Source organism: Rhamphochromis sp. 'chilingali' (assembly GCF_963969265.1).
Source record: "Rhamphochromis sp. 'chilingali' genome assembly, chromosome: 2".
Taxonomy (NCBI): Eukaryota; Metazoa; Chordata; class Actinopteri; order Cichliformes; family Cichlidae; genus Rhamphochromis; species Rhamphochromis sp. 'chilingali'.
The window spans coordinates 13,630,324-13,651,327 of NC_137930.1; the positions used below are offsets into that span (position 1 = coordinate 13,630,324).

Sequence of the window (21,004 nt, forward strand, 5' to 3'; positions counted from 1 at the left end):
ACACAGCCTGTGCTACACATACACACACAAATACATAAATATACATGTGGTAGTTTAATGGATCTTAATGGTTTATTTCTCAGTTGGAGGAAAATACATGTGTATGACATACATGCAGACAATTTTCACAACAAATTAACCACGTGGAAGTGGAAACTTTGAATTTCAGATTTTGAGAGTTTTTTTTTTTTTTTTTCCAGTTGAGATTGTTGGCCAAACCAAAGCCATATCTTTTTAATAAGGACTCAAAGACTTATACATGCTCTTATTATGACAAGGCTGGATTACTGTAATTGTTTGTATATAGGTTGCTGGTACAAAACGCTGCTGCTCGCCTTTTAACTGGGATGAGAAAACATGAACTCCAGCTTTAGCATCACTTTAACTGGCTTCCTGTCAATTTTATGATTCATTTTAAGATTTTATTGATTGTTTTTAAGACCTGATCTTATTCATGTCCACACTCTTGTCAGAGGTGGCTGAACTTTTTCAATTGCTGCCAAAGTCTCGGGAATGCCTTACCATTTCATAATCGAATTGCTCAAACTGTTTCTACTTTTAACTATTTGCTCAAGACTTATTTCTACTCTCTGGCCTTTAATTCGAGCTAAACCTTGACATATGTGTGTGTTTTTTTAAGACCTGTGAAACGCTTTGCTTGTTGTTTTAAATGTGCTATACAAAAAAACTATACAATACTCTACAAATAAGCATGACCTTTTCCACACAACAACTTAAACGAATGCCCTGAAAGAGAAACTTTTCAAAGGTATGCTAAGAAATATGACAAGTAGCCCTTAAAACACAGAATGTACATGAAAGATTGACAGAGCATCTGGGTCTGATATTATTTACTTTACCTTTATGATTTGAATATCTCAATTAGTATTTTCAAATCATAGTTAATATAACATGATGTATGTTATATAAATTATATTCGCTATTAGATGAATAGCGCACAGTATTTTTTTTAGGGTGGGCCTACTGTAGGATTGACAAGTCACTGTTAAATGAGTGTTTGGTGTCCTTGATTTCTTTGTTAGATCTACTCGTTACTTCTGAGATCTGGTTTCCCAAAAACAAGATGGTGACAGACAAATTGCTCAAGTAGAGGCTTCACAAACCAGTGGATGACATTACATCCACTGGTTTGTACATCTATCTTTTATATAGTCTATATTTAACACTGTCAAACATCACATATGATGGAGTCAAACTGACTCAGTAATGTCAGTTATACAGCAGTATCTAAAGTTGGCTAACATTAGCCACCACAATTTAAACTAAAAAAAACAAAAACAAGTAAGGCTTTGGCAGCAAATCCTGCGGGAAAGAATTCAGACTATGAATGAATTCAAGGTGGCTTTTCTGAGAGACTGAATGTGATGTTCTTTTTCTTATTCTCGTACTTATTTTTAAATAATTGATTGTGTTAATTTATTTAAGAACCAAGACCGAGTGGTAGATTTAAAAATAACAATGCCCCCGGTGATGCGTGTCAAGCACGTGTGCATTCAATTATGCAATCTTATATGCACATAGGTGCATACATGCTTGAATATGAATTTATCTGTGAGGGCAGGGTTGGCTGCCTCCAGTGGGATAGAGGTGTTGGTGGTGCCGAGCAGGAGGAGACAGGAGCAGGGAAGATAGAGGGGAGCGAGAGAGTCCCTCAGGCGTGTCCGGGCTCTGATGGCTCCCCTGACAACCTCCTCTGTAATGGTCTCCCTCTCTCTCTCTGAGTGCTGTGAAATTGCAGGCCGGCGCTCTACAGCTGAGGACTCAGAGGAGACAAACGGCCTTTTAATTCAGAGCGCAGAGAGGTGACGGAGAGGGAGGCCCTAAGGGAGGGCTACCAATCAGACATCCATCATACTAACCTCTCCCCTGGGACTGGCCCTGCCAAAGAGGGGCCCTGGAGGTGGTCTTGAGCGTACATGTGCGCGCGCCTTTGGGGTTGGGGTGACACCGCATGCATAGGAGGGAGGTAGGAGAGGGGAGGAAGCGGTCTGCTCAGGTGTCTGGGCTGCGATGGTGCAGAGTGGAGGGGAGTGGAGCATTGAAGATGAGGTCTGAATTTGGGTGTGAGGGCTGAATTTCTTTCCCCCTCCCCATGTCTCCCATTTATTTATGTACCTGTTCTAGATTTATATTCCCATCCACCACTTCTTCCCTTCAATTTAAGACTTCATTTCAGCTCGCAGTGCAAAGCAAGCACCTAAAAAATGATCCAGCTGCTTCAACCTGATGGGGTGTTTGCCTGTTTTTAAGAACATTTTCATAAATTTAATCAGCACAAACACGTAGATTCTTCAGTGCTGTAGGAACCGAGACTGAAGAAAATCCCAGGTTCAGGGTTTGTGGACATTACTTGTGTTGTTTAAATTATCGCCTTTATTCCTCCTGCATTATGAATAAAACAACGGAGAGGGAGAGACCTGGATGCTGCACGGCAGAGATATTTTATGAAGACCTCTCAGTAAAGAAAGGTGACTGATGTTCAAACCACTTCAGATGTTGGTCCTTGAAAAATATGTGTTGTGATGGTCTGTCAGCCTGCATAAACAGTTGCAACGCGCAAACAAACCCCACCCTGTCCTTTAAAAACAAACTAATAATTTCAGAAGTAAACATGTTATTATTAAACGCTTCATCCAAATTTCTATTTAATTATTCTCGTCTGATTTTGAAAGGTATTCCAATCTTTTTTATGCGCTGAATGACAAAAATCAGTCCTTCAGCACTTTACCATGCACAAAGCCTTTTTTTATGCAGGCAAAAAGACAAAAAGGGGGATTTTATTGCTAAACTTTGTATGTGATGAAAATAAATTCCAGGGTGCAGGTAAGTGAACTTTACTTTGTCTTTCATTTTTTTCATTCAAAGTTAATGTTTTATTAGGACATTTTTGCTGCTCTGTTGGTGGGCTGCTTTTTAAGTTACTTTATAAAAGACAAATGTGTGTTTTGCCATTAGCTAAATGAGGTGATATGACTGCTGTCTGCACGACAGTGGAGAAGGAAGCAATTAAGGATCACAAAGAATGCGTCCTTAAATTTGATGCCACGTGATTGTTAGTAAGGTCAGCTGATTCTCACTGGGGGAAAAAAGGGAAGCCTGCTGCTGTCCTTGGTGCTTGCTGCCTTTGGTACCATGGACAGCTCCCTCATTTTTCTCCACAGGTGAGTGTCTCACTCTTTGGGTGGTGTTTAGCGTGCACAGAAGAGCAGAACAAAGCAAAAGCAAACAGAGCTTCTTTATACCCTTGCACAGCTGCATTCAAACTAGAGGTTTTCCTCACATGCTCTTTTCCCCACTGTGGGCTTTTTGTCTGTACCTCCCTGACCCCCCCCCCCCCCCCCACACACACACACACACACACACACACACTCCATCTCAGTTTGTGGGCTAAAGGTCATTGAAGCTTGAGTAATTCGGGAAACTTATTCAGCCTCATCTCTACAAAAACCAGATCTGGCCAGGTTAAACCACAGATACCTGTAGAGTAAATCCACACTTGGATGTGTGGCATCATTATGATAAGAAAAACACTAATTTTTGCTTAGAACACTAACACTAATTATACCTCGTGTCATAGCTGAAAGGCCGGAGGTTCCTTTAAACGCTCTACACACCATCAGTGTACCAATTTAGGAAGACAGTAAAAAGAGAAACTGAAGTAAGGAAAAAAACAAATAGGGTAGATAAGGAGAAAGAAAGAAAGAAAGAAAGAAAGAAAGAAAGAAAGAAAGAAAGAAAGAAAGAAAGAAAGAAAGCATTTTTTATACATAGCTTCTGCCATCATGATGCCTGTTTGGTAAAATGAAATAAAAAATATTGTGACCTATTTTTAAAAAAAATATTATCAATACTCTTTTAAATTTTATGCAATCAGTAAATATTCGTTATCTTAAAGCTAACACCTTCTTAGAACCTTTCATAGTAAAAGCACCTAAATGTTGATACAAGTATATTTCATAGATAGATCCTAACAGTTTCCCTTTCTTCCTCTGTTAAAACTAACAACCTTGTTGTTTGTCTGTTCCTCTAAATGTTATCTTGAATGGCCTTCAGTCGTGTAAAATGAGCCAAAATTCACACCTAATTTCATTCAAATGAGGCCCCATTATGCTTAAAACAGTCTCACCCAACACGAATTAGCGCATCGCATGTTTGCTTAACTGCAACTAACAAAACGAGGCTGTTGGTAAATATTGAAATTCCCTTCGATTGGTGGCCACTCTGTTAAAGCGCCGGGTGACCACGCTCTCCCTATTGATGAGCTCCTGCTAATCCATCGCATTTCCCTGCAAATAGCTTTCTGCATGAGAAAAGGCCCGCGTCCCCCCTCCTCCTCCTGTCTTCGCCCAGCACAGCCTTGTTCGGCTACTCCCTCTCCCAACAAGCTACTTCTAGTCCGATTCATTTCAGAGGCGTGCCCGTTGTACCTATGCACTGACATTTTCACGTTCATCGCCAGTAAAATGTTCTGACGTTCATAGTCTAACCTGCAACTGATGCATTCCCTTCTAAAGCCAGTGCCGTCTCCGTGACCCACCGTGAAACTTCCTCATGCCTGTTGGCCTCTATCAGCGCCACTACAAACACCCTGCATCCACGGCCTAGGTGTTTTCTGCTCAGGGTCCGCTCGGAGGCTACAGCTATGAACGTGTAACCATAACAACTGCGCTCTGATTGGCTCTTCTGGCACGGGAATTAACAAGGGCGTCATCCAATCTCAGCGCAGGAAGCGCGTCGCGCTGGCAAAACCTCGTGATAACCAAGGCACAGGGACGTGCAAGTGGCGACGTGAGGTGAGCCTGAAGGAAATTACTGGACCCCAAACAAAGCGTGAGCAAAAGGGATAAATTATTTAGAAGTAAACACGTTTAAAAAATAATGTTTTAACATTGAATTGGCGAGAAAACATGTCTGGTTTGGCCATTACGCAGTCCATCAGCTGGCGCAGCTGAATTTTTTCTCCCCTCTTCTCCTCTGGATTTGTGGATTGTGACAAGTAGCAGGACAGCGACCAAACAGGACCAGGACTACAGCAGTTCTCGGGGATTGTCACTCCGCTGCCTTTGAACGACAGGTCCCTCCAGTTTTCGCCTGACAGCACACCTCTCTGAGCCAAGACGTTGTTCCGCGTAAACTCGGAGTGCCCAAGTCCGAGCAGCGCAGTCCGCGTGGGTAGGTCGGCACTCGGCGTCCTGCAGGCCGGCGATATGATGGTCCAGTGTGCCGGGTGCGAACGGCCCATCTTGGACCGGTTCCTCCTCAACGTGCTGGACAGAGCCTGGCACGCCAAGTGCGTCCAGTGCTGTGAGTGCAACTGCAACCTCACCGAGAAGTGCTTCTCCAGAGACGGAAAGCTCTATTGCAAAATTGACTTTTTCAGGTAACTGAATTTGGAATCAAGAGGTCTTCAAAAAAAAAAAAGAGAGGGAGAGAGAGAGAAAGAAAGAAATCACGCTTTGATTCAAGCATTCGTCAACACCTTTACAATAAGGGAAATTATTTTGGGGTTAAAGATTGATAAAAAAAATAATAATAGAAGAACAGGATGAAGAAAAATACAAATTAAAGCCTGGCACATAAAGTCGAGCTCGGTGCGCTGGACTCAGGTCATAGGCCACGTTAACCCGTACTTGGATTTTTTTTTATGGTTAAAGGAATTTAAGATAAATCTAAAAGTATACATTTTCCCTTATTTGTTAATAATATCCGTAATTTTTAAAATGCATGATTTTTACCTATCTCTGTGTGGTGACATTTTTAGGAAATGATATGAACCGTGTGGCGTCAAAAGGGGCCTCTATTATAAAAGAATGGACATATAAATATATTGATTCTGTATCCTCGTGTATTCTGTGCTTATTTTTTTTTCTTTTCTTTAAAAAAAATCTATTTCCAGCTCCAGACAACACTTTTATTTCAAACACCCATTAGGCTATTAACCGGTTCACAATTTCCAAAAAGTGTTCCAGGTAATTGAGTGATAAGTGAAGCCCTTGTTTGTCACTCTCTTAGCATCATTTTCATTTGTATGTGTCAGTTATTTTCTCCCAAATTGTCTAATGACATGTAAGACACATCAGCCTTTGTTGGGACGGGGCTATTATTGGCCTCGCGCGGCCTTGGCCGTCATATTACCACAGGTCCCATCAAGCGGTGGATTTAAATGGCCAGCCATTAGCTAGGCGAAACAGTAATCACCCTAATGTGTCCATTTGTTGTGTAAGTAGAGTTGTGCCCTTTCGCTGGGGGAGGCTTGGTCACGCATGTGAAAAGCGGATAGTGATGCGATACCATTGTAAGTGAATGGAAAGGCAAGCACAGTGTTAAAACAATGCTCCACAACAAGGGTGTCTGCAGTCACCCAAAGGCTTAACCAGCCCCCGACAGGCGGACTTAAAATCCAGCTACAGCAGGCCCAAAGTGAGCCTTAAGCATCTGTTCAAACTCTTTCCATCAGTAAAGACATCTGGGCAGGCGAGAAATACTGTAAGCGTCACTCAGTCAAATGTGCTTTATCGCACTTCTTTTGAGAGTAATTAAAAAGAGAGAAAGGGGAAAAAACGGACTCACCCCGGCAAATGAGGAGGGGGAATTTTAGTGAATTTATTTTTGGGCTATTTGTGTATCAAATCGATGAGTCTTCCCACCCAGTGCTATTTAAGCGCGGGTGAATATGGATTAAGAGAAGATTTGCACGCTAAGATGCTCCTACTCTGCCTAATCCTATAATATATCCACGAGTACAATGTGTTGATTGTCACTAATACGTTTTGCGTGGGGTTATTGTCAGAGCACCTCAATCAAAATTAGGAAGGTTTTTTTTAAAAAAAAAACCTTTCTCTAAAGTCTTTTTCTAAATGATTTTAATGGCTATGTTATCAACACTCTCATAGAGAGAGGTGCTCTGGTTGAGTAATTACCTGTTACGTTTTATTTACTAAAAACGTTACAGTGGATTATTATTATTATTATTATTATTATTATTATTATTATTATTATTATTATTATTATTATTATTATGTGTTAGTGACATTTATATCACTTGCTAAACTAAAGGCGTTAAACCTGTTTATTCCTTCTAAATTAATATTATTTTAATACCAGCTTCTTTTTAGTATTAATGATTATATGATGGATGTGGGTAATTTCTAACAGACCCCTTCACGCGCTGCCGTCATAAAAAAAAAAAAATCTCAATCTCACCTTCATTTTTCGTTTTCCGTGCAGGCGATTTGGCACTAAATGCGCTGGCTGTCTGCAGGGAATCTCGCCGAACGACTTGGTCCGCAAAGCTCGAAGCAAAGTGTTTCACCTAAACTGCTTCACCTGCATGGTGTGTAACAAACAGCTGTCCACGGGAGAAGAACTCTATGTGATAGACGAGAACAAGTTTGTGTGCAAAGATGATTATCTGAGCTCCGGGGCCATAAAGGAAGTCAACTTGAACTCAGGTAAGCGAAGCGACACCAGGCCTGCGCTGCGTTTTTGTCTCCCATTCAACAATAAGCAATGATAACAATAAGAGGGCTGCTGAGGGCGTTGTTTATTTTAATAACCGTGGAACCGATTTAAAAAGAAAGAAAGAAAGAAAGAAAGAAAGAAAGAAAGAAAGAAAGAAAGAAAGAAAGAAAGAAAGAAAGAAAGAAAGAAATCGGATGAATAAATTGGCAATCAGCATTTTAATAGACAAAAGAAAAGCAGAAGTGGCGGCTTTAAATATAAGTTGATGCTGAGCTTTTGCAGCATTCCGCGGAGAGCATCTCACAGTAACCTTATGAGATGAATACTTTCATTATTTACCCCCAAAGAACAATAGCTTTCTGTTATTATACGTCAGGGTCCACTGGGGATGAGTCTGTTGGTCTGGCCGTGTGTGCTGCTCCTCATTCCACTCTATTTATCCTTATAAAAAGCTCAGGAGGGCAGCAACTCCACTCCACACCCTATTTACTAAAGGTGTCACGCGTCCCTTTTTCATAAACCCTTTGTTTTGATCTCCAATATAAATCTCTTCATTTGCTCGCAAATGTAATATGGCTGCATGCCCGTATGTCATCTTTTTTTGTGTGCGTAAATTGGAGATGTTAGCAACTGTGGATTTTTATTTTTATTTTTGGTATTATTTTGCGCATTTGTTTTTTGCGTTTTGTTTGATACTTCAGATATTATTTAAGAAAAATAAATATACAAATAAAGAAAGAAGGGAAAACAGAAACTGGGAGACAAAAATTCACCGAGGGGCGTAAAAACGCATTTCATTTACCATTAGGTCAAGTTTCGGATGCGTAATAGTCAGCAACGCTTGTGTGCATCTCCAAGGCTGATTAAAACAGCCCCCCACCACCACCCACCGCACCCCGCCACCCCCCACCTTGACATTTCGGATCGTGACCTGACCTTCCTTCTTGTTTGTCCCCCCACCCATCCGCCCCGTCCCCCAGTGTCGTCGTGCACAGATAGGAGTTTATCGCCGGATCTGCAGGACCCAATACAGGACGACATAAAAGAGACGGACAATTCAACGTCCTCAGATAAGGAAACGAACAATATTGAGAACGAGGAGCAGAACTCTGGGGCCAAAAGGCGGGGGCCCCGGACCACCATCAAGGCCAAGCAGCTGGAAACGTTAAAGGCTGCTTTTGTTGCCACGCCGAAACCGACCCGGCACATTCGAGAACAGCTGGCACAGGAAACAGGGCTGAACATGCGCGTCATCCAGGTAAGATCAGCTGTGTTGTTTGTGGATCGCTGGAACTTTTTTTTCTTCGATTCAGATGAGGGAGGGATCTGCGGCGACACGGACAGATTAGAGACAGATGACACATTATAAATCAAAGGAATTACTTTTTAATTTTACTGAAATGTGCAGACATTTAATTGAAAGCCTCATCATCTATTAGTGAAATGCCAAAACACGATGCGGACTATTAGATGAATATATGCCACATTTAAACGAACCCCACCACCTGCTGTATGTAAACTGTCTTCCTTGTTTGTTTATTTTGGCTTTATTTTTGTGTTGTGGAAGTATTTCATGAAATATATGGATTTGGTTGATTTTATTTTGTACTGTAGCATTTTTTTTCCTAGCTTGTAAAACCCCCCAAAAAACAGTCCAACATATGGAACTGCAGGCAGCATGGTGCCTAAAATGAGAGTTTCATGTTTGCATTAACAGTAGATTCACAATATGCAGAAAAGCATTGTTTTTAATGTTCACACTTACTTATTTTATTATTTATTTATGATTGACTTTTATAGAAATATGGTTACAACATTTGATACTTTTATTTAAACGCAAGTTGTTTTTTTTAAATTACTGCATTCAAAATCATAAATCACACTTTATTTTTTCTATAAAAAAGAGTCTCCTACTTGCTTGTAATTTCAGCATAAAAACATCAAAGCACACTTTGAACTTACACTAATACATTTTATTGATGCATGAGAAATACATTATTTGTAAAAGAATTTCCTTTTTTGGGGTGCAGACTGTGTTTGTTTCAGCAATAACATGTGATGCACAGCCATGAAATTAGTGAAAGGTTAGCTTTGTTTTTGCCAAAGGTAAGAGGAAACCCACATACAAACATGTTGTGCAATACAACACAAGCGTACACTGTTTTTGGACCTCTCTGCCATCCTCAAAACACACACACAGACACACATGCAAGCACACATGCTTGATGCCTGGGTGCAGACTGTGTTAGGATGATTAGCACCATCTCTGCCAACTGTGATGTGGCTTTTTGTGCACTCACTGTAATTATCGCTGATTTCACAGATTTACATACCACCCTCCCCTTTCCCACCTCTCCGCTCTTACTCACTTACAGCCCGTGCCTCTCCACCGCTTCATCTATATCATAAACTGCAGCCAGCATGTGCGAGTGTGCAGCAACAGAGCTCAATCGCTCAATGAATCAATCAATCATTCAATGAACCAGCAAACCAGTCGATATATCAGTCAGTCAGTCTGGGCTGCGATAAGCCCCCCCCCCCTCCCCATTCCACCTCTGCACCCTCCGCCTGTGTGTGTTGCTCGGAGCCAAAATGGAGGCTGCGTTTCGTCATCTTCCTCCCTGTTCAGTGTGTGTTAAATACCATTGCTCTCAACGCAGGGAGCCCTGTGAGCCACGCTGCTTCTCCAGCATGCGTATGTAATCCCTAAGCAACGCTCTCTCAAGGGAAGCGAGAGCATTTCCATGAAAATGTACCCTACAGTTAGATGATTGTTCTCAATAAGCAGGTGTTGCGTTTGCCGCTGGAGCACAGAGTGCAGAGCCTAAGTAGTTTTAGGTGTATGTGTGGAAGGGGATATGTGTGTGTGTGTGTGTGTGTGTGTGTGTGTGTGTGTGTGTGTGTGTGTGTGTGTGTGTGTGTGTGTGTGTGTGTGTGTGTGTGTGTGTGTGTGTGTGTGTGTTTTTCTTTTTTTTTGTGAGTGTGTTTTTGTTAATCTGTAGCACAGTGGGATTCTCCCTCTGGCATAGCCTAGCTGGTGTGAACATAGATCATTATGCAGCAGTGAAGCAAAGGCGAAACGAGATGTGTTATGTGCTTATAATTCAAAGACATTCTTCCATATGATGCACCGTTTTGCAATTTTGAAACCCTCCTTTGTTTGTCTTTGAAAGACAGTTTATTTAATCTCAGTGGTTTAACTTCATATGGCTTTGTATTTGGGGCCGTTGATATTACTTTGCTATTCATCTGAAATTTGCAACAGGAAACTGCCATCATCACTGGAAAAATGGAGCAGAAATTGTTCCTTTCTTGTTATTATTCAGTCATCGCTGGCTTTCCTAATTTTTCATTTTGATCCTTTTGTGCTTTTTTGACATGAACTCTAACACTGTAGCACAAAACGCCTCCCGATTCATTATGTGCAAACAACGATTTGATTATACCTATGTAATTCTTGTGTCGCACTGCAGAATGTTCATATGAGATTGAGTTCTTTGACTTTTTCTGTTAATGGCATTTTTATGGGTTTTTATACTTTAAAAACCCATAGAACCCATCAAGTCATTTTTGAAGCTGAATTTCAAGCATTTACACCTCAATTAATACAAATGAAAACAGGCCACAGCTAATTGTGGTATAGTAAATACAGTTCAAAATGGGTGCAGAGGTGCCAGATAATTGGGAGGCAAGTACGTTGTGTCATTTCTGGGAAATAGTTTGCAGCTTCTGAATAAAAGCTCTTTAAAGGAATCAATTCATTTGAATTTAATTGTGAAATTTGAAAGTGGTGCAAACTTTGCAACATTGAGCATTAACAGTAAGAAAAACCCTTAAAACGATTAGTTGGTCCATATGTAATTGTTTTAGCTTTTCAATTGTGGTTCACAGATTTTTTTTTTTTGTTTTGTTTTTGATCACACCCCAGTGTTACTCTCACATCGACATCATTTGTGCGTTTTTACAAGCTCTGCAAGGTTTACTACAGTTTGAGTGAATGGTGATTTGAAAAAGGATGACAATAAACTACAAATTTGTAAAAAAAAAAAAAAAAAAGAAAGAAAAAAGATGAGATCGGCTGATAACTCAGACCCTGGTTTGTTTCAGGTCTGGTTCCAGAACAGAAGATCCAAAGAACGGAGAATGAAGCAGCTGAGTGCTCTGGGCGCCCGACGGCATGCCTTCTTCAGGGGCCCGAGGAGGATGAGGCCGCTGGGAGGCAGGCTGGAAGACCCAGACATCTTAGGACCTGGAGCCTACGGTTACTATGGAGGTAAGAAATGAACGCTGTGACAACAGATGCAGTGCTAGCACAAATTTAGTGCACACTTCTTGCTGTGTCTTTAAATACACTCAGATACCACACCTGCAGGTTCTTTACCTCTTGCAATATTAATGCGCAATATGGAGCAAGTGCAATAGCAAATATAATCTGTATCCCTGGTTTCACACTCAAAAAAAGGTGATATTGTGTAAGCAAACTGCAGTTCTGAGGAAAGCAGGTGCCTGGAGGATGTTTTTCACATTGCAAGTATATCACATAAATCTGCTATATATTAGAATACAGGTGGAGCCCCAGTGTACTTTATTGGATCATTTGCTTTCACATTACTTTCTTGAATCCACTCATCTTTTGTTCAGAGATGAAATGATCAGGACTTGAGTCTAAGTCTAATCTCGTGCACGCTGCACTCAGTTTGTGTGGTACACAATAACCAGCTAAGAAGCTTTTAACTGTTAACTGTTCCGAGCACAGCTCTGTAGTCTGGTTATCTCAGCGCGCCCAGAGGAATGTAAATAAAGTTTCAATCCTGTTGAACTGTCACATTTGTTACATAGCTAGGAGAGAAAATGCTAGATAGGAGCACATATGTTCCAGTGGGACACTTTGCAAACAAAGCTTGCAGCATGGGTGGCATGACTGAAGTGTGATTTTTTTATTTATTTATTTATTTATTTTGGCCTTTCAGAATGGTGAACTTCAAAAATGGCACCTGTAATGGCTCCACTATATTTGTGAGAATTGATTTCTGTGCCATTCAGCAATAGAAACACGTCTCCCTTCTTGTCTCTCTTAACTTTTATTCAGCATGAAGTTGCACCTAATAACCCTTTCCAAGATCACAACTTGTGAGTGTCATTCACTTTCTGAAAAGTAGCTAGCTTCCGTCTTAAAAACACAGCTGTGAGAGAAGAATACTTGTTCAAAGAAAGAAAGGGTGAGTTCGATAAGGACGTAAAAATGAATAGAAGATTTATTCATTTTAAAGAGAGATGCATTCATTTTAACCAAAGCCAGACACATACCTCCATACAGGAATATATTTAGCTATTGCTATATAAGATAAGCTAGACTTATTAGTGCACTAATATACTGACCATTCTAATGCAAATAACTACAACGAACAACACCCTGATGAAATATTTCTGCTGCCACAAGGGGAAAACAAGGCATGCATTTGCACTTATAGTCCAAAGGTTTCATAAAAAAAGGAGTTGGTTTGTTGCTGAAATAGATTCTCCAGTTGGTGTAGAGATTGTCAAAAAAACATTGCTTTTTAAAGGTCATAAAAAAATAAAGAGAAAAAAGACCCTTTGCTTCAAAAGAAAATAATCTCAAGACAAAAGAGCGAGATAACAACACAGCGCTAACGCAACAGCCGCCCCACACTGTACTGCAGGAATAAAGCCGATGCACCTGTCATGCATATCAGCAGTTTGTTTTTGATGGACAGTCTGTGAGCTGCTGTTTCCATACAGCACCTCCTGCACCTCTACCTGAAGGGCCCTGGCATTGAGGATACAATAAACCGGAGCCATCAAGGCTGCAACACAGGGAGTGGGAGGGGAAAAGAGAGGACAAAAAACCTCCATCCCTCGCTCTCATGTCTCTCGCTTTCTTTGCACTCTGCTTTTCACACCCTTTTGTCCCACGGCAGCGCAGGCCAGCCTGCTTGCCTTTATCTAAGCTCGCTGCCTCCTCGTGTTCCTCTGCTGCTGTTCAGAGCGAGCGATGCCTGTGTGTGTGGTATGATGCATCTGCATGTATGAGTGTAATTATAGTTTGCAGAGCTGACACTCCCCTCAGCACCTACCCTGGTCTCTCTCTCTCTCTTTCATCCGCACACACATGAACACACCACAAGACAAGCTTTTTGCTTATCCCCAAGGTCAGCTGAACTAGCAGGAGCCTGTTTGGGAAATCTAACAATTAGCTTGTTTGCAAAACCTTTGATTATACCTCCTGATAATTTATAACAAATAAATAAAACAAAATTACACACTACGACAAATAAATGCAGATTTTACAATTAGGCCGAATGTTTCTTGAGGTATAACCTGTTAGTTCTCGAGCCTCCCCGTTTCGACTGAAATAGCAGCGAGAAGAACATATGGTAGGAGTGGAGAAATGTTAGTGTAGCATCTGGGGCACGGGGATAAAACCTGTCATCGATCTCGGTTCACGGCGGTGCTGAAACCGAATAGATTTAATGCAACTCTGGGAGTTTGGAATGAGAAACAGGAGGCAGTTGAAGGTTTGTAGTAATTGTTGATTAGTAGATGCAAAGAGTGTATAAAGTAACAGGCTATTTGTTAAGCCAATCAATTCTTTCTAAACTGTTTTGGTCATTGCTTATGATGAACAACACACGAAATAGAAAATCACTTAATATTTAATCATTTTAAAAATCACCTTCCAGACTTTTTGCAGTGCAAGCACTGCCTGTGGCTACTTGTCATCTGAGTCCACTGTGCTGGCTGTAGTGGAAGAATAATTGCAGTGCCTGTTTGAAAGCATAGCTGTGTTGATTTAAGATCGATTCATTTTGTTTTTTCTAATAATAGGGGCACATATTCATATAATTTAAGTTTCTTGTATGTAAGGAACAGGTTAGCTTAAAGCTCAATATACAACCTTGGGAACAGCTATAGTCTGTCTTAGTTATTAGATTAAATCTTCCTGTCTGCAACATTAAATCTCAAAAAGTACAAATACAAACCCTTTTTCAGGTCGACTGCTGTATATAGGATATGAGCTCCCCTGAAAACACGATTTGCAACATTTTGGGTGGTCTCTAAAATACTGACAATATACTACTGTTGCGATTCTGCATGTAGAATTAAGCTATTATATTGCATGACTACGTGCAATCACAGTTTAATGTGAATTCTTATGGGTGGATTTGTTTCCTTCAGTCAGAGCTAGCATTTTCTTTTCCACTGTTTGTGCTGAGCTGGTCAAAAGAAGTCTTTGTGCTAAGCTAAGCTGAGTGGAACTGCCCTTTGGTGATTGCATTACATCTATGAGACAACCTCAAGAGTAGCATGGGCTGCCCTTAATAATAGCCTTGGCAAGACGAGTGTTCATCTTAAAGACCATAGTTGTTGCCAGTTTAAAACACTAAATGCACCATACACACTACATGCAAAGAAGTTACAGGGAGTTTGCAGGGTTGATTCAGTAAATGGTTGCCGGCTTCATATCTGCTACATTATTTGATATGTTTAAATTTAGTATAGGTTTCTCATTTGTAGCCGAGACCAGAAGGTCATATTTTGTGTTTTGACTGGCAGATTTCCAGGTACTCTGGATCAAAAGACCATCTTATAAGCGATGATAATCCCTTAGAAAGTTGTTTTAATTATGCAGTCAACAGGGATAGTCTTTGGGGATGTCACTGTTTATTTTTGACACTCAAAACTCTTCTTCTACTATGGGAACCAGAAACAAAATTGTGCTGTAGAAGTACGAGCGAGGAAACAAAGAGATGTCTGAAACCTCTAAGAGGCATAAGCATGCCAGTCAGTGTCATAGGTTAACCAGGAAATATTTATTTATCCAAGTATGCAATGAAGAACATCTTTGAAAGCAACAAAATCTGTTATTAATGTGTCAGTTGTTTGCTCTTTGTTCGCTTTGAAGTGAACGCCAGGAGAAGGTGCAGACATTTTCGGCAAGACGAACCACGACCTGGCTCAGAGTGTTATAGAGGAAGCATTTTAAACATGAAGGTTCTGCAACAGATATATTTTTAGCCATTCTGTATGATGCATCTAGTTTGCACTTTCTGCACTATAAGAGTAAATCTACTCTTATAGGTGTAACAACATGTTGCACAAAAATCTGTGCAATCAAAAGATTAATTCTATTGATGACAAAATATTTGGCTTTTTTTAATAATGTGACTAACGGTCCAAAAAGTCACAATGACCTGCTTTCATTTCATGATTATCACAGTAATGAAAAATTCACTTGTAACCATAAGCTAATCTATAACTTTGCTGTTTGTTGTATTTTATTTATTGGGAATTAATTAGCCTTCAAGTGGCTGAATAGGGTCATGACTGAAATCTTTCCCACCACATATTGTTGATCTATTTACAACTTGTTGTAGTTTATGTATAAAATATTTTTTAATAATATATTTTTTTCTGTTAATTATGGATTCCTGGCTAACAGAGCTAGAGTAGAAAGATTAACTACTGCAGAAGCATTAAGGCGAATACTCAATGCCCAAAGTGCTGATGGAGATGAATGGGTTAATGCTGTTAATTCATAAAAATGACTGAAACCCATAATTATTTACATTAGAAATTCTGAGAATGTCAAATAAATGAAAGAGTACAGGTATGCTGAATGACCTCACTCGGTCATTTTCATAATTAGGTAGTTTGGTTGCATGAGGGTTGAAGTCCAAAAGCAAATTCAAGGTTGTGGCGAGAGATTTGGGAAATAAATGTGTACAAAAACATACAGAATGAGCAGTTATACAGTTATTTATGATACTAATCTAATACAATATTAACATAACATTGATAATAAACCTTTAAATATCATGGTTGTCATCGGGGCTTAGCTATCGTGACACTGGATACAAACACAGTGGGAACATGGCAAGATGGAGTCACGCTGACACGATGCTGAAAGCACGATGTAGTGGACAAAACAGTGGAGAGAGGTATAAATAAAAAGGAGAAATAGCATGAAAAAAAGATTTCTAACGACATTTTAATGCCATTCTCCTTTTCTAACTTTTAACATCTGAGCTGTTCTTGCTAATTTTGCTTTTTTATTTTTTACTTTTTCAAAATTGATTTTGTGTCGTGAAGTGTTGGTCAGATGAAATGAATAAAAAGATGTCAAACTGTGTGGGACATCTGGTGTTGACCTCTGACATTTCTTTTGGACTGGTTGAATAATAATAAAAATAGCCATCAAATAATTCTTTGCTGAGTGATCAACACTAAAGTAGAGAAACCACCCGTAGTTCAGCAAATAACCACAACCCAGTAATGTAGAAGCAAGCGACAGCGCTGGTGTTTGTCATCAGACCTGACAGAGAGAAGCAGCCGACAGGACATGGCAGGGCTGCAGGGAAGCTGGAATCTCATTTTGGAATTTCTCATCCAAATCCAGAAGTTTCTGTAGGGGAATCCATCGAGGTACACGCATGGCTGCGAGCTGAATGAGGGAGAGGGAGATGAATGCACTGTGTAAGAGGCGAGAGAACTGAGGTGGAGAGGTGTGGAGTTGTTTATACACTCAAATGAGGCTGTTGGAGACCGGTTGGTTGGGAATTGGACATGATCAATTTCACCACTTAGGTAGGGGTGGAGCCGTGTGTATAAATGTAGACTGCTTGGGGGAACTGTAAGTGTTTTATGTATCTGATAGAAAGTCTAACCACATGTGTTCTCTTCTTACACCACAGAATACCAAGGTGACTATTATGGACCAGGGAGCAACTACGACTTCTTTCCCCATGGCCCTCCATCATCACAGGCTCAATCTCCAGCTGACTCCCCCTACATCCTGGGCTCTGGTCCCGGAGCGATGGAGGGTTCAGGCCACCACCCGTCAGATGACCAAAGGTTCACGGACATGATCTCCCATGCGGAAACTCCCAGTCCAGAGCCGGGCTTACCAAACTCACTTCAGCCTGTCCCGGGGGAGGCATTCGGGGGTGGGCCCAGTCCTCCTTTCTCCTTGGCCAGTAATTCCAGTTACAGCGCTCCAATGTCCCACCAAGGCCAGGAGATGGGAGAAACCACCGCTTGGTAAAGGACAAAAACACAGGGACCATTGCCTAGGCTGAATGTCAGCCTAGTTAATTCAGGAGATGAATTAAAAAAACAAACAAAACAAACAAAAAAAACCCATTGTGGGGTGAAAATTACAGCTCAGATTTTTATGGACTGATTTTCACAACTGATGAACTGATGGACAGAATCAAGAATGGGATAGCTTGTAGGAGAACGTAATATTTGCTGCCCAGTAGACACTCCAAAGCATATCCCTTCCTGGATTACTGGACTTGAAATATATATATTTAAAAAGAAAAAAAAATGCGATTCCACCCAGCAAAAATGCTTCTCGCCTTCCCCTTGACGTTAACGACGGTATCATCTAATAGGGAGAAATGCCAAAGGGGACATGTTTAGTTCTCTTAGTTTCTCACCACCTTCTTTAAGACATTGCTTCAAAGCAGTATTAGTTTCCATTCTGTTGCTCTTCAATGCCACTTCACGCTCAGCATAACAAAGGAGCCGGTTTTGATACATGCTTTAATGTTCATCTACAAACACGCCTGTTTCAATCGAGGCAGCTTATTTTAAACATTCGCCAACATGTCAAATCAAAAGCTGCCACTTGATAGACACGCTGACACCTCCAGCACGGCACTGACATTCTCTAGCCCACGTCTCAGCTATAAGTCCCTTAATGCACACAAAGCGTTCTTGATCATAGCTCAAAAGAAGGATGTCTATACCATTATTCAAAACACGAACACAATTATACAGACACTTGTACCCACACACACACACATACACACACACGGACAAATCTCACACCCATCGAAGCGGCCCTGATAGTTCTGCTCTGCACACTGCTTCACCTGACCTTCCTTTTGTTACTGTCCCTTTTAAAAAACATGTTTTAATGGAATTGATTTTCAAAAGAACATTGAACCCATAATGGAGAATGTCCTTCAACAGCTGAGGTCTCCTTCCTCTAAAGAGAGAAAACAAAAGAGGGGGCAGACAACATCTGTGACATTACCGCTGTCTGCTCCGAAGCACTCATTGCCATCTAGTGGCCACATTTTTAAGGCACAGAGAATTAAAATAAGCTCAAAAGCGGCAGACTCGGGTTGTGTGTGTGTGTTTGTGTCTATCACTGTGTGTGTGAACATCTTTGTGCTTCAAAGGACAAATTCTCTGCATTTTATTTCAGACCGATCAGGGCCAAGTGTCACCACAGCTGCTATTTGAAAAGTCCGCCTTTGTGAAAACATATTAAAAGAAAGAATGATTATTTTTTGTCTCTCAATTCCTAATTTCAACTCCATGTCATTCTTTACTCTCTCAGCTCAATCTCATCTCTACACAAAATGTCTCAAACAGACCACATCTAACACGAGGAATGCTGTTTTTTTCTGCAATGAGTTAGCTCTACTTGAAATTTTGTTTTCAGATCGTCTGTATTTCCTTTCAACATTGTTTCAGATGTAGGAAGAATGTGTCTTTTTTTCTGTTGTATGGAGATATTCTTGGATACAGGACTGAGTGGGAGCTTGTCTGTGTCTTTCTGAACGCTTGCGAGTGTGTATGCTTGTTCGTGTGTGTGTGTGTGTGTGTGTGTGTGTGTGTGTGTGTGTGTGTGTGTGTGTGTGTGTGTGTGTGTGTGTGTGTGTGTGTAGATTTATGGGGGGGAATTGGGGCAAGGCTGTATTATTTCTATGTAAATAGCACTGGTAATAAAACCTTCTCTTATAACTTGAAGATCTGGTTTCTTGTTTAGTGTCGTCACACATCTTTTCTTTAATTTGCTGTAAAGCAAAGTAGTACTAGCATGATTTCAAAGCAGCCATAATTTGCTTTAGCTACTCATTAAGTTTGAGAGAACAATATCGCACTCTTAACTCAGCTACACCTGTTTAGCATTTACTGTGCTGATAATGATTACAATAAGAAAAATGATTAGCTTGTTAAAATTATGCATTACAGTAAAACTAACAGCCCAATAAAATACAAAGCAGTTCATATTAGCTTGATCCCAATCAGCTATAACACATATATCTTTGTTAGGACATTTTATAAAAAATTAATCAGTTGTAACACTTTTGATGTTACTGATACTGCTGAAGACACTTATGGATAAATTCAATTTTAGGGTGGTTGCCAGCCTCAACACATGCAAGAATTCACTGCAATGCAGTGGCGAGCACTTTGACTACTTGTTTTACCAATTGTGTTTATCGTGTGTGGATTAAATGCACATTTATTTACTTTTTCAACTATGAGGTTAGAAACACAACATTAGCATTTGATTAGCTTACAAAAATTGCCGTGATGAATATCTTACCCATATGGAAACGATATATATAAATCTTATAAAGTTTGTATCTGTCTTGTGTGAAACTTGTATGAAAAGCATACAAGAGTGAAAATAGATATAAGATCCCTTGAAAAGTTATATAAATGAAACTTGTATGTTTTGGATACTTACTAAAACAATATATGAAAGTAATGAGAAAGTGGCCACTTTCATGAGTAAATGAAGTAGGCCACATCTTATGCAAGTCTTTTGTAAGTTTTTACTATTTCTTTTCCATACTGGTAGCTACCAGCGGCAGAGGCAAAGTGACATTATCCTTAATCTGGGGTCATGTTTAATGGTTAATTTTGATTAAGCTGAATATTGTCTGTCCTTCAATACTATTTTTGCTCTTCGCCTCCACTCATGGGTGGAATGTCTGGCTCTCTGTTTGCTAAATGCTCAATAACCAGCTAGTTGGTAACTTGACTCTCTCTGATATCTGCTGTTCCAGTGGGTTTGTGAGGGGTTGTTCACTGCTAGCTAGGGGTGCAACGATACTCGTATCGATATTGAACTGTTCGATACAGTGTTTTCGGTTCGGTACGCATATGCATCGAACAATACAAAATTTTAATTTATTTTATCAACTTTTCTTCTGACGATGCTGTCCGTGTTGAGAGCTCAGTGGATCTGCATTCGACTACTCCGCCTAGGCTGCACTGTCGAGCGCAGATCCACTAAGGGCAGCGCAAGCTAGCAAGACAGAAGCTAAGCACGTTGCAACATGGCAAATTGAACCTCCCCCACCCTCATTCAGATCTGGCCTTTGGAACTATTTTGGTCTTCATGTGAAGTATGACCCTGAAGGTAAGCACGTCATGGACTAAAGTAAAACAGTATGTTGGATGTGCCACGCAATGCTCAATTACATGGGTGGAAACTACTGCGTTAGCGTAGTTAGCTCGTTAACGTGTTGACGCCGTCCAGCCCCTCGCACGGGGCGATCCGCGGTAGCTCGTTAACGGAGATTTGCCGTGTTGTGGCGTTAATGTCATTTCAGATTAACGCTGACAGCACTAGTGGGAACACAACGAATATGACTGCACATTTACGCCGACATCATCCTAGTGCAAAGACAAGTGGACGCAGACAAAAACAACAAGCACGCATGCTACAAACTTTACCCGAGTCATTTAGACC

At 40.5% G+C, this 21,004-nt stretch overlaps 1 protein-coding gene across 1 annotated transcript; it reads left to right on the forward strand.

The window, feature by feature from the left end:
• Positions 1-4,439: 4,439 nt before the first annotated feature.
• Positions 4,440-19,256, forward strand: lhx5 (LIM homeobox 5). Its single transcript, XM_080874791.1, has 5 exons — positions 4,440-5,401; positions 7,249-7,472; positions 8,463-8,740; positions 11,590-11,755; positions 17,196-19,256. The coding sequence occupies exons 1-5, from the start codon at positions 5,229-5,231 to the stop codon at positions 17,543-17,545; spliced, it is 1,191 nt and encodes a 396-aa protein (XP_080730917.1). The 5' UTR covers positions 4,440-5,228; the 3' UTR covers positions 17,546-19,256.
• Positions 19,257-21,004: the final 1,748 nt, after the last annotated feature.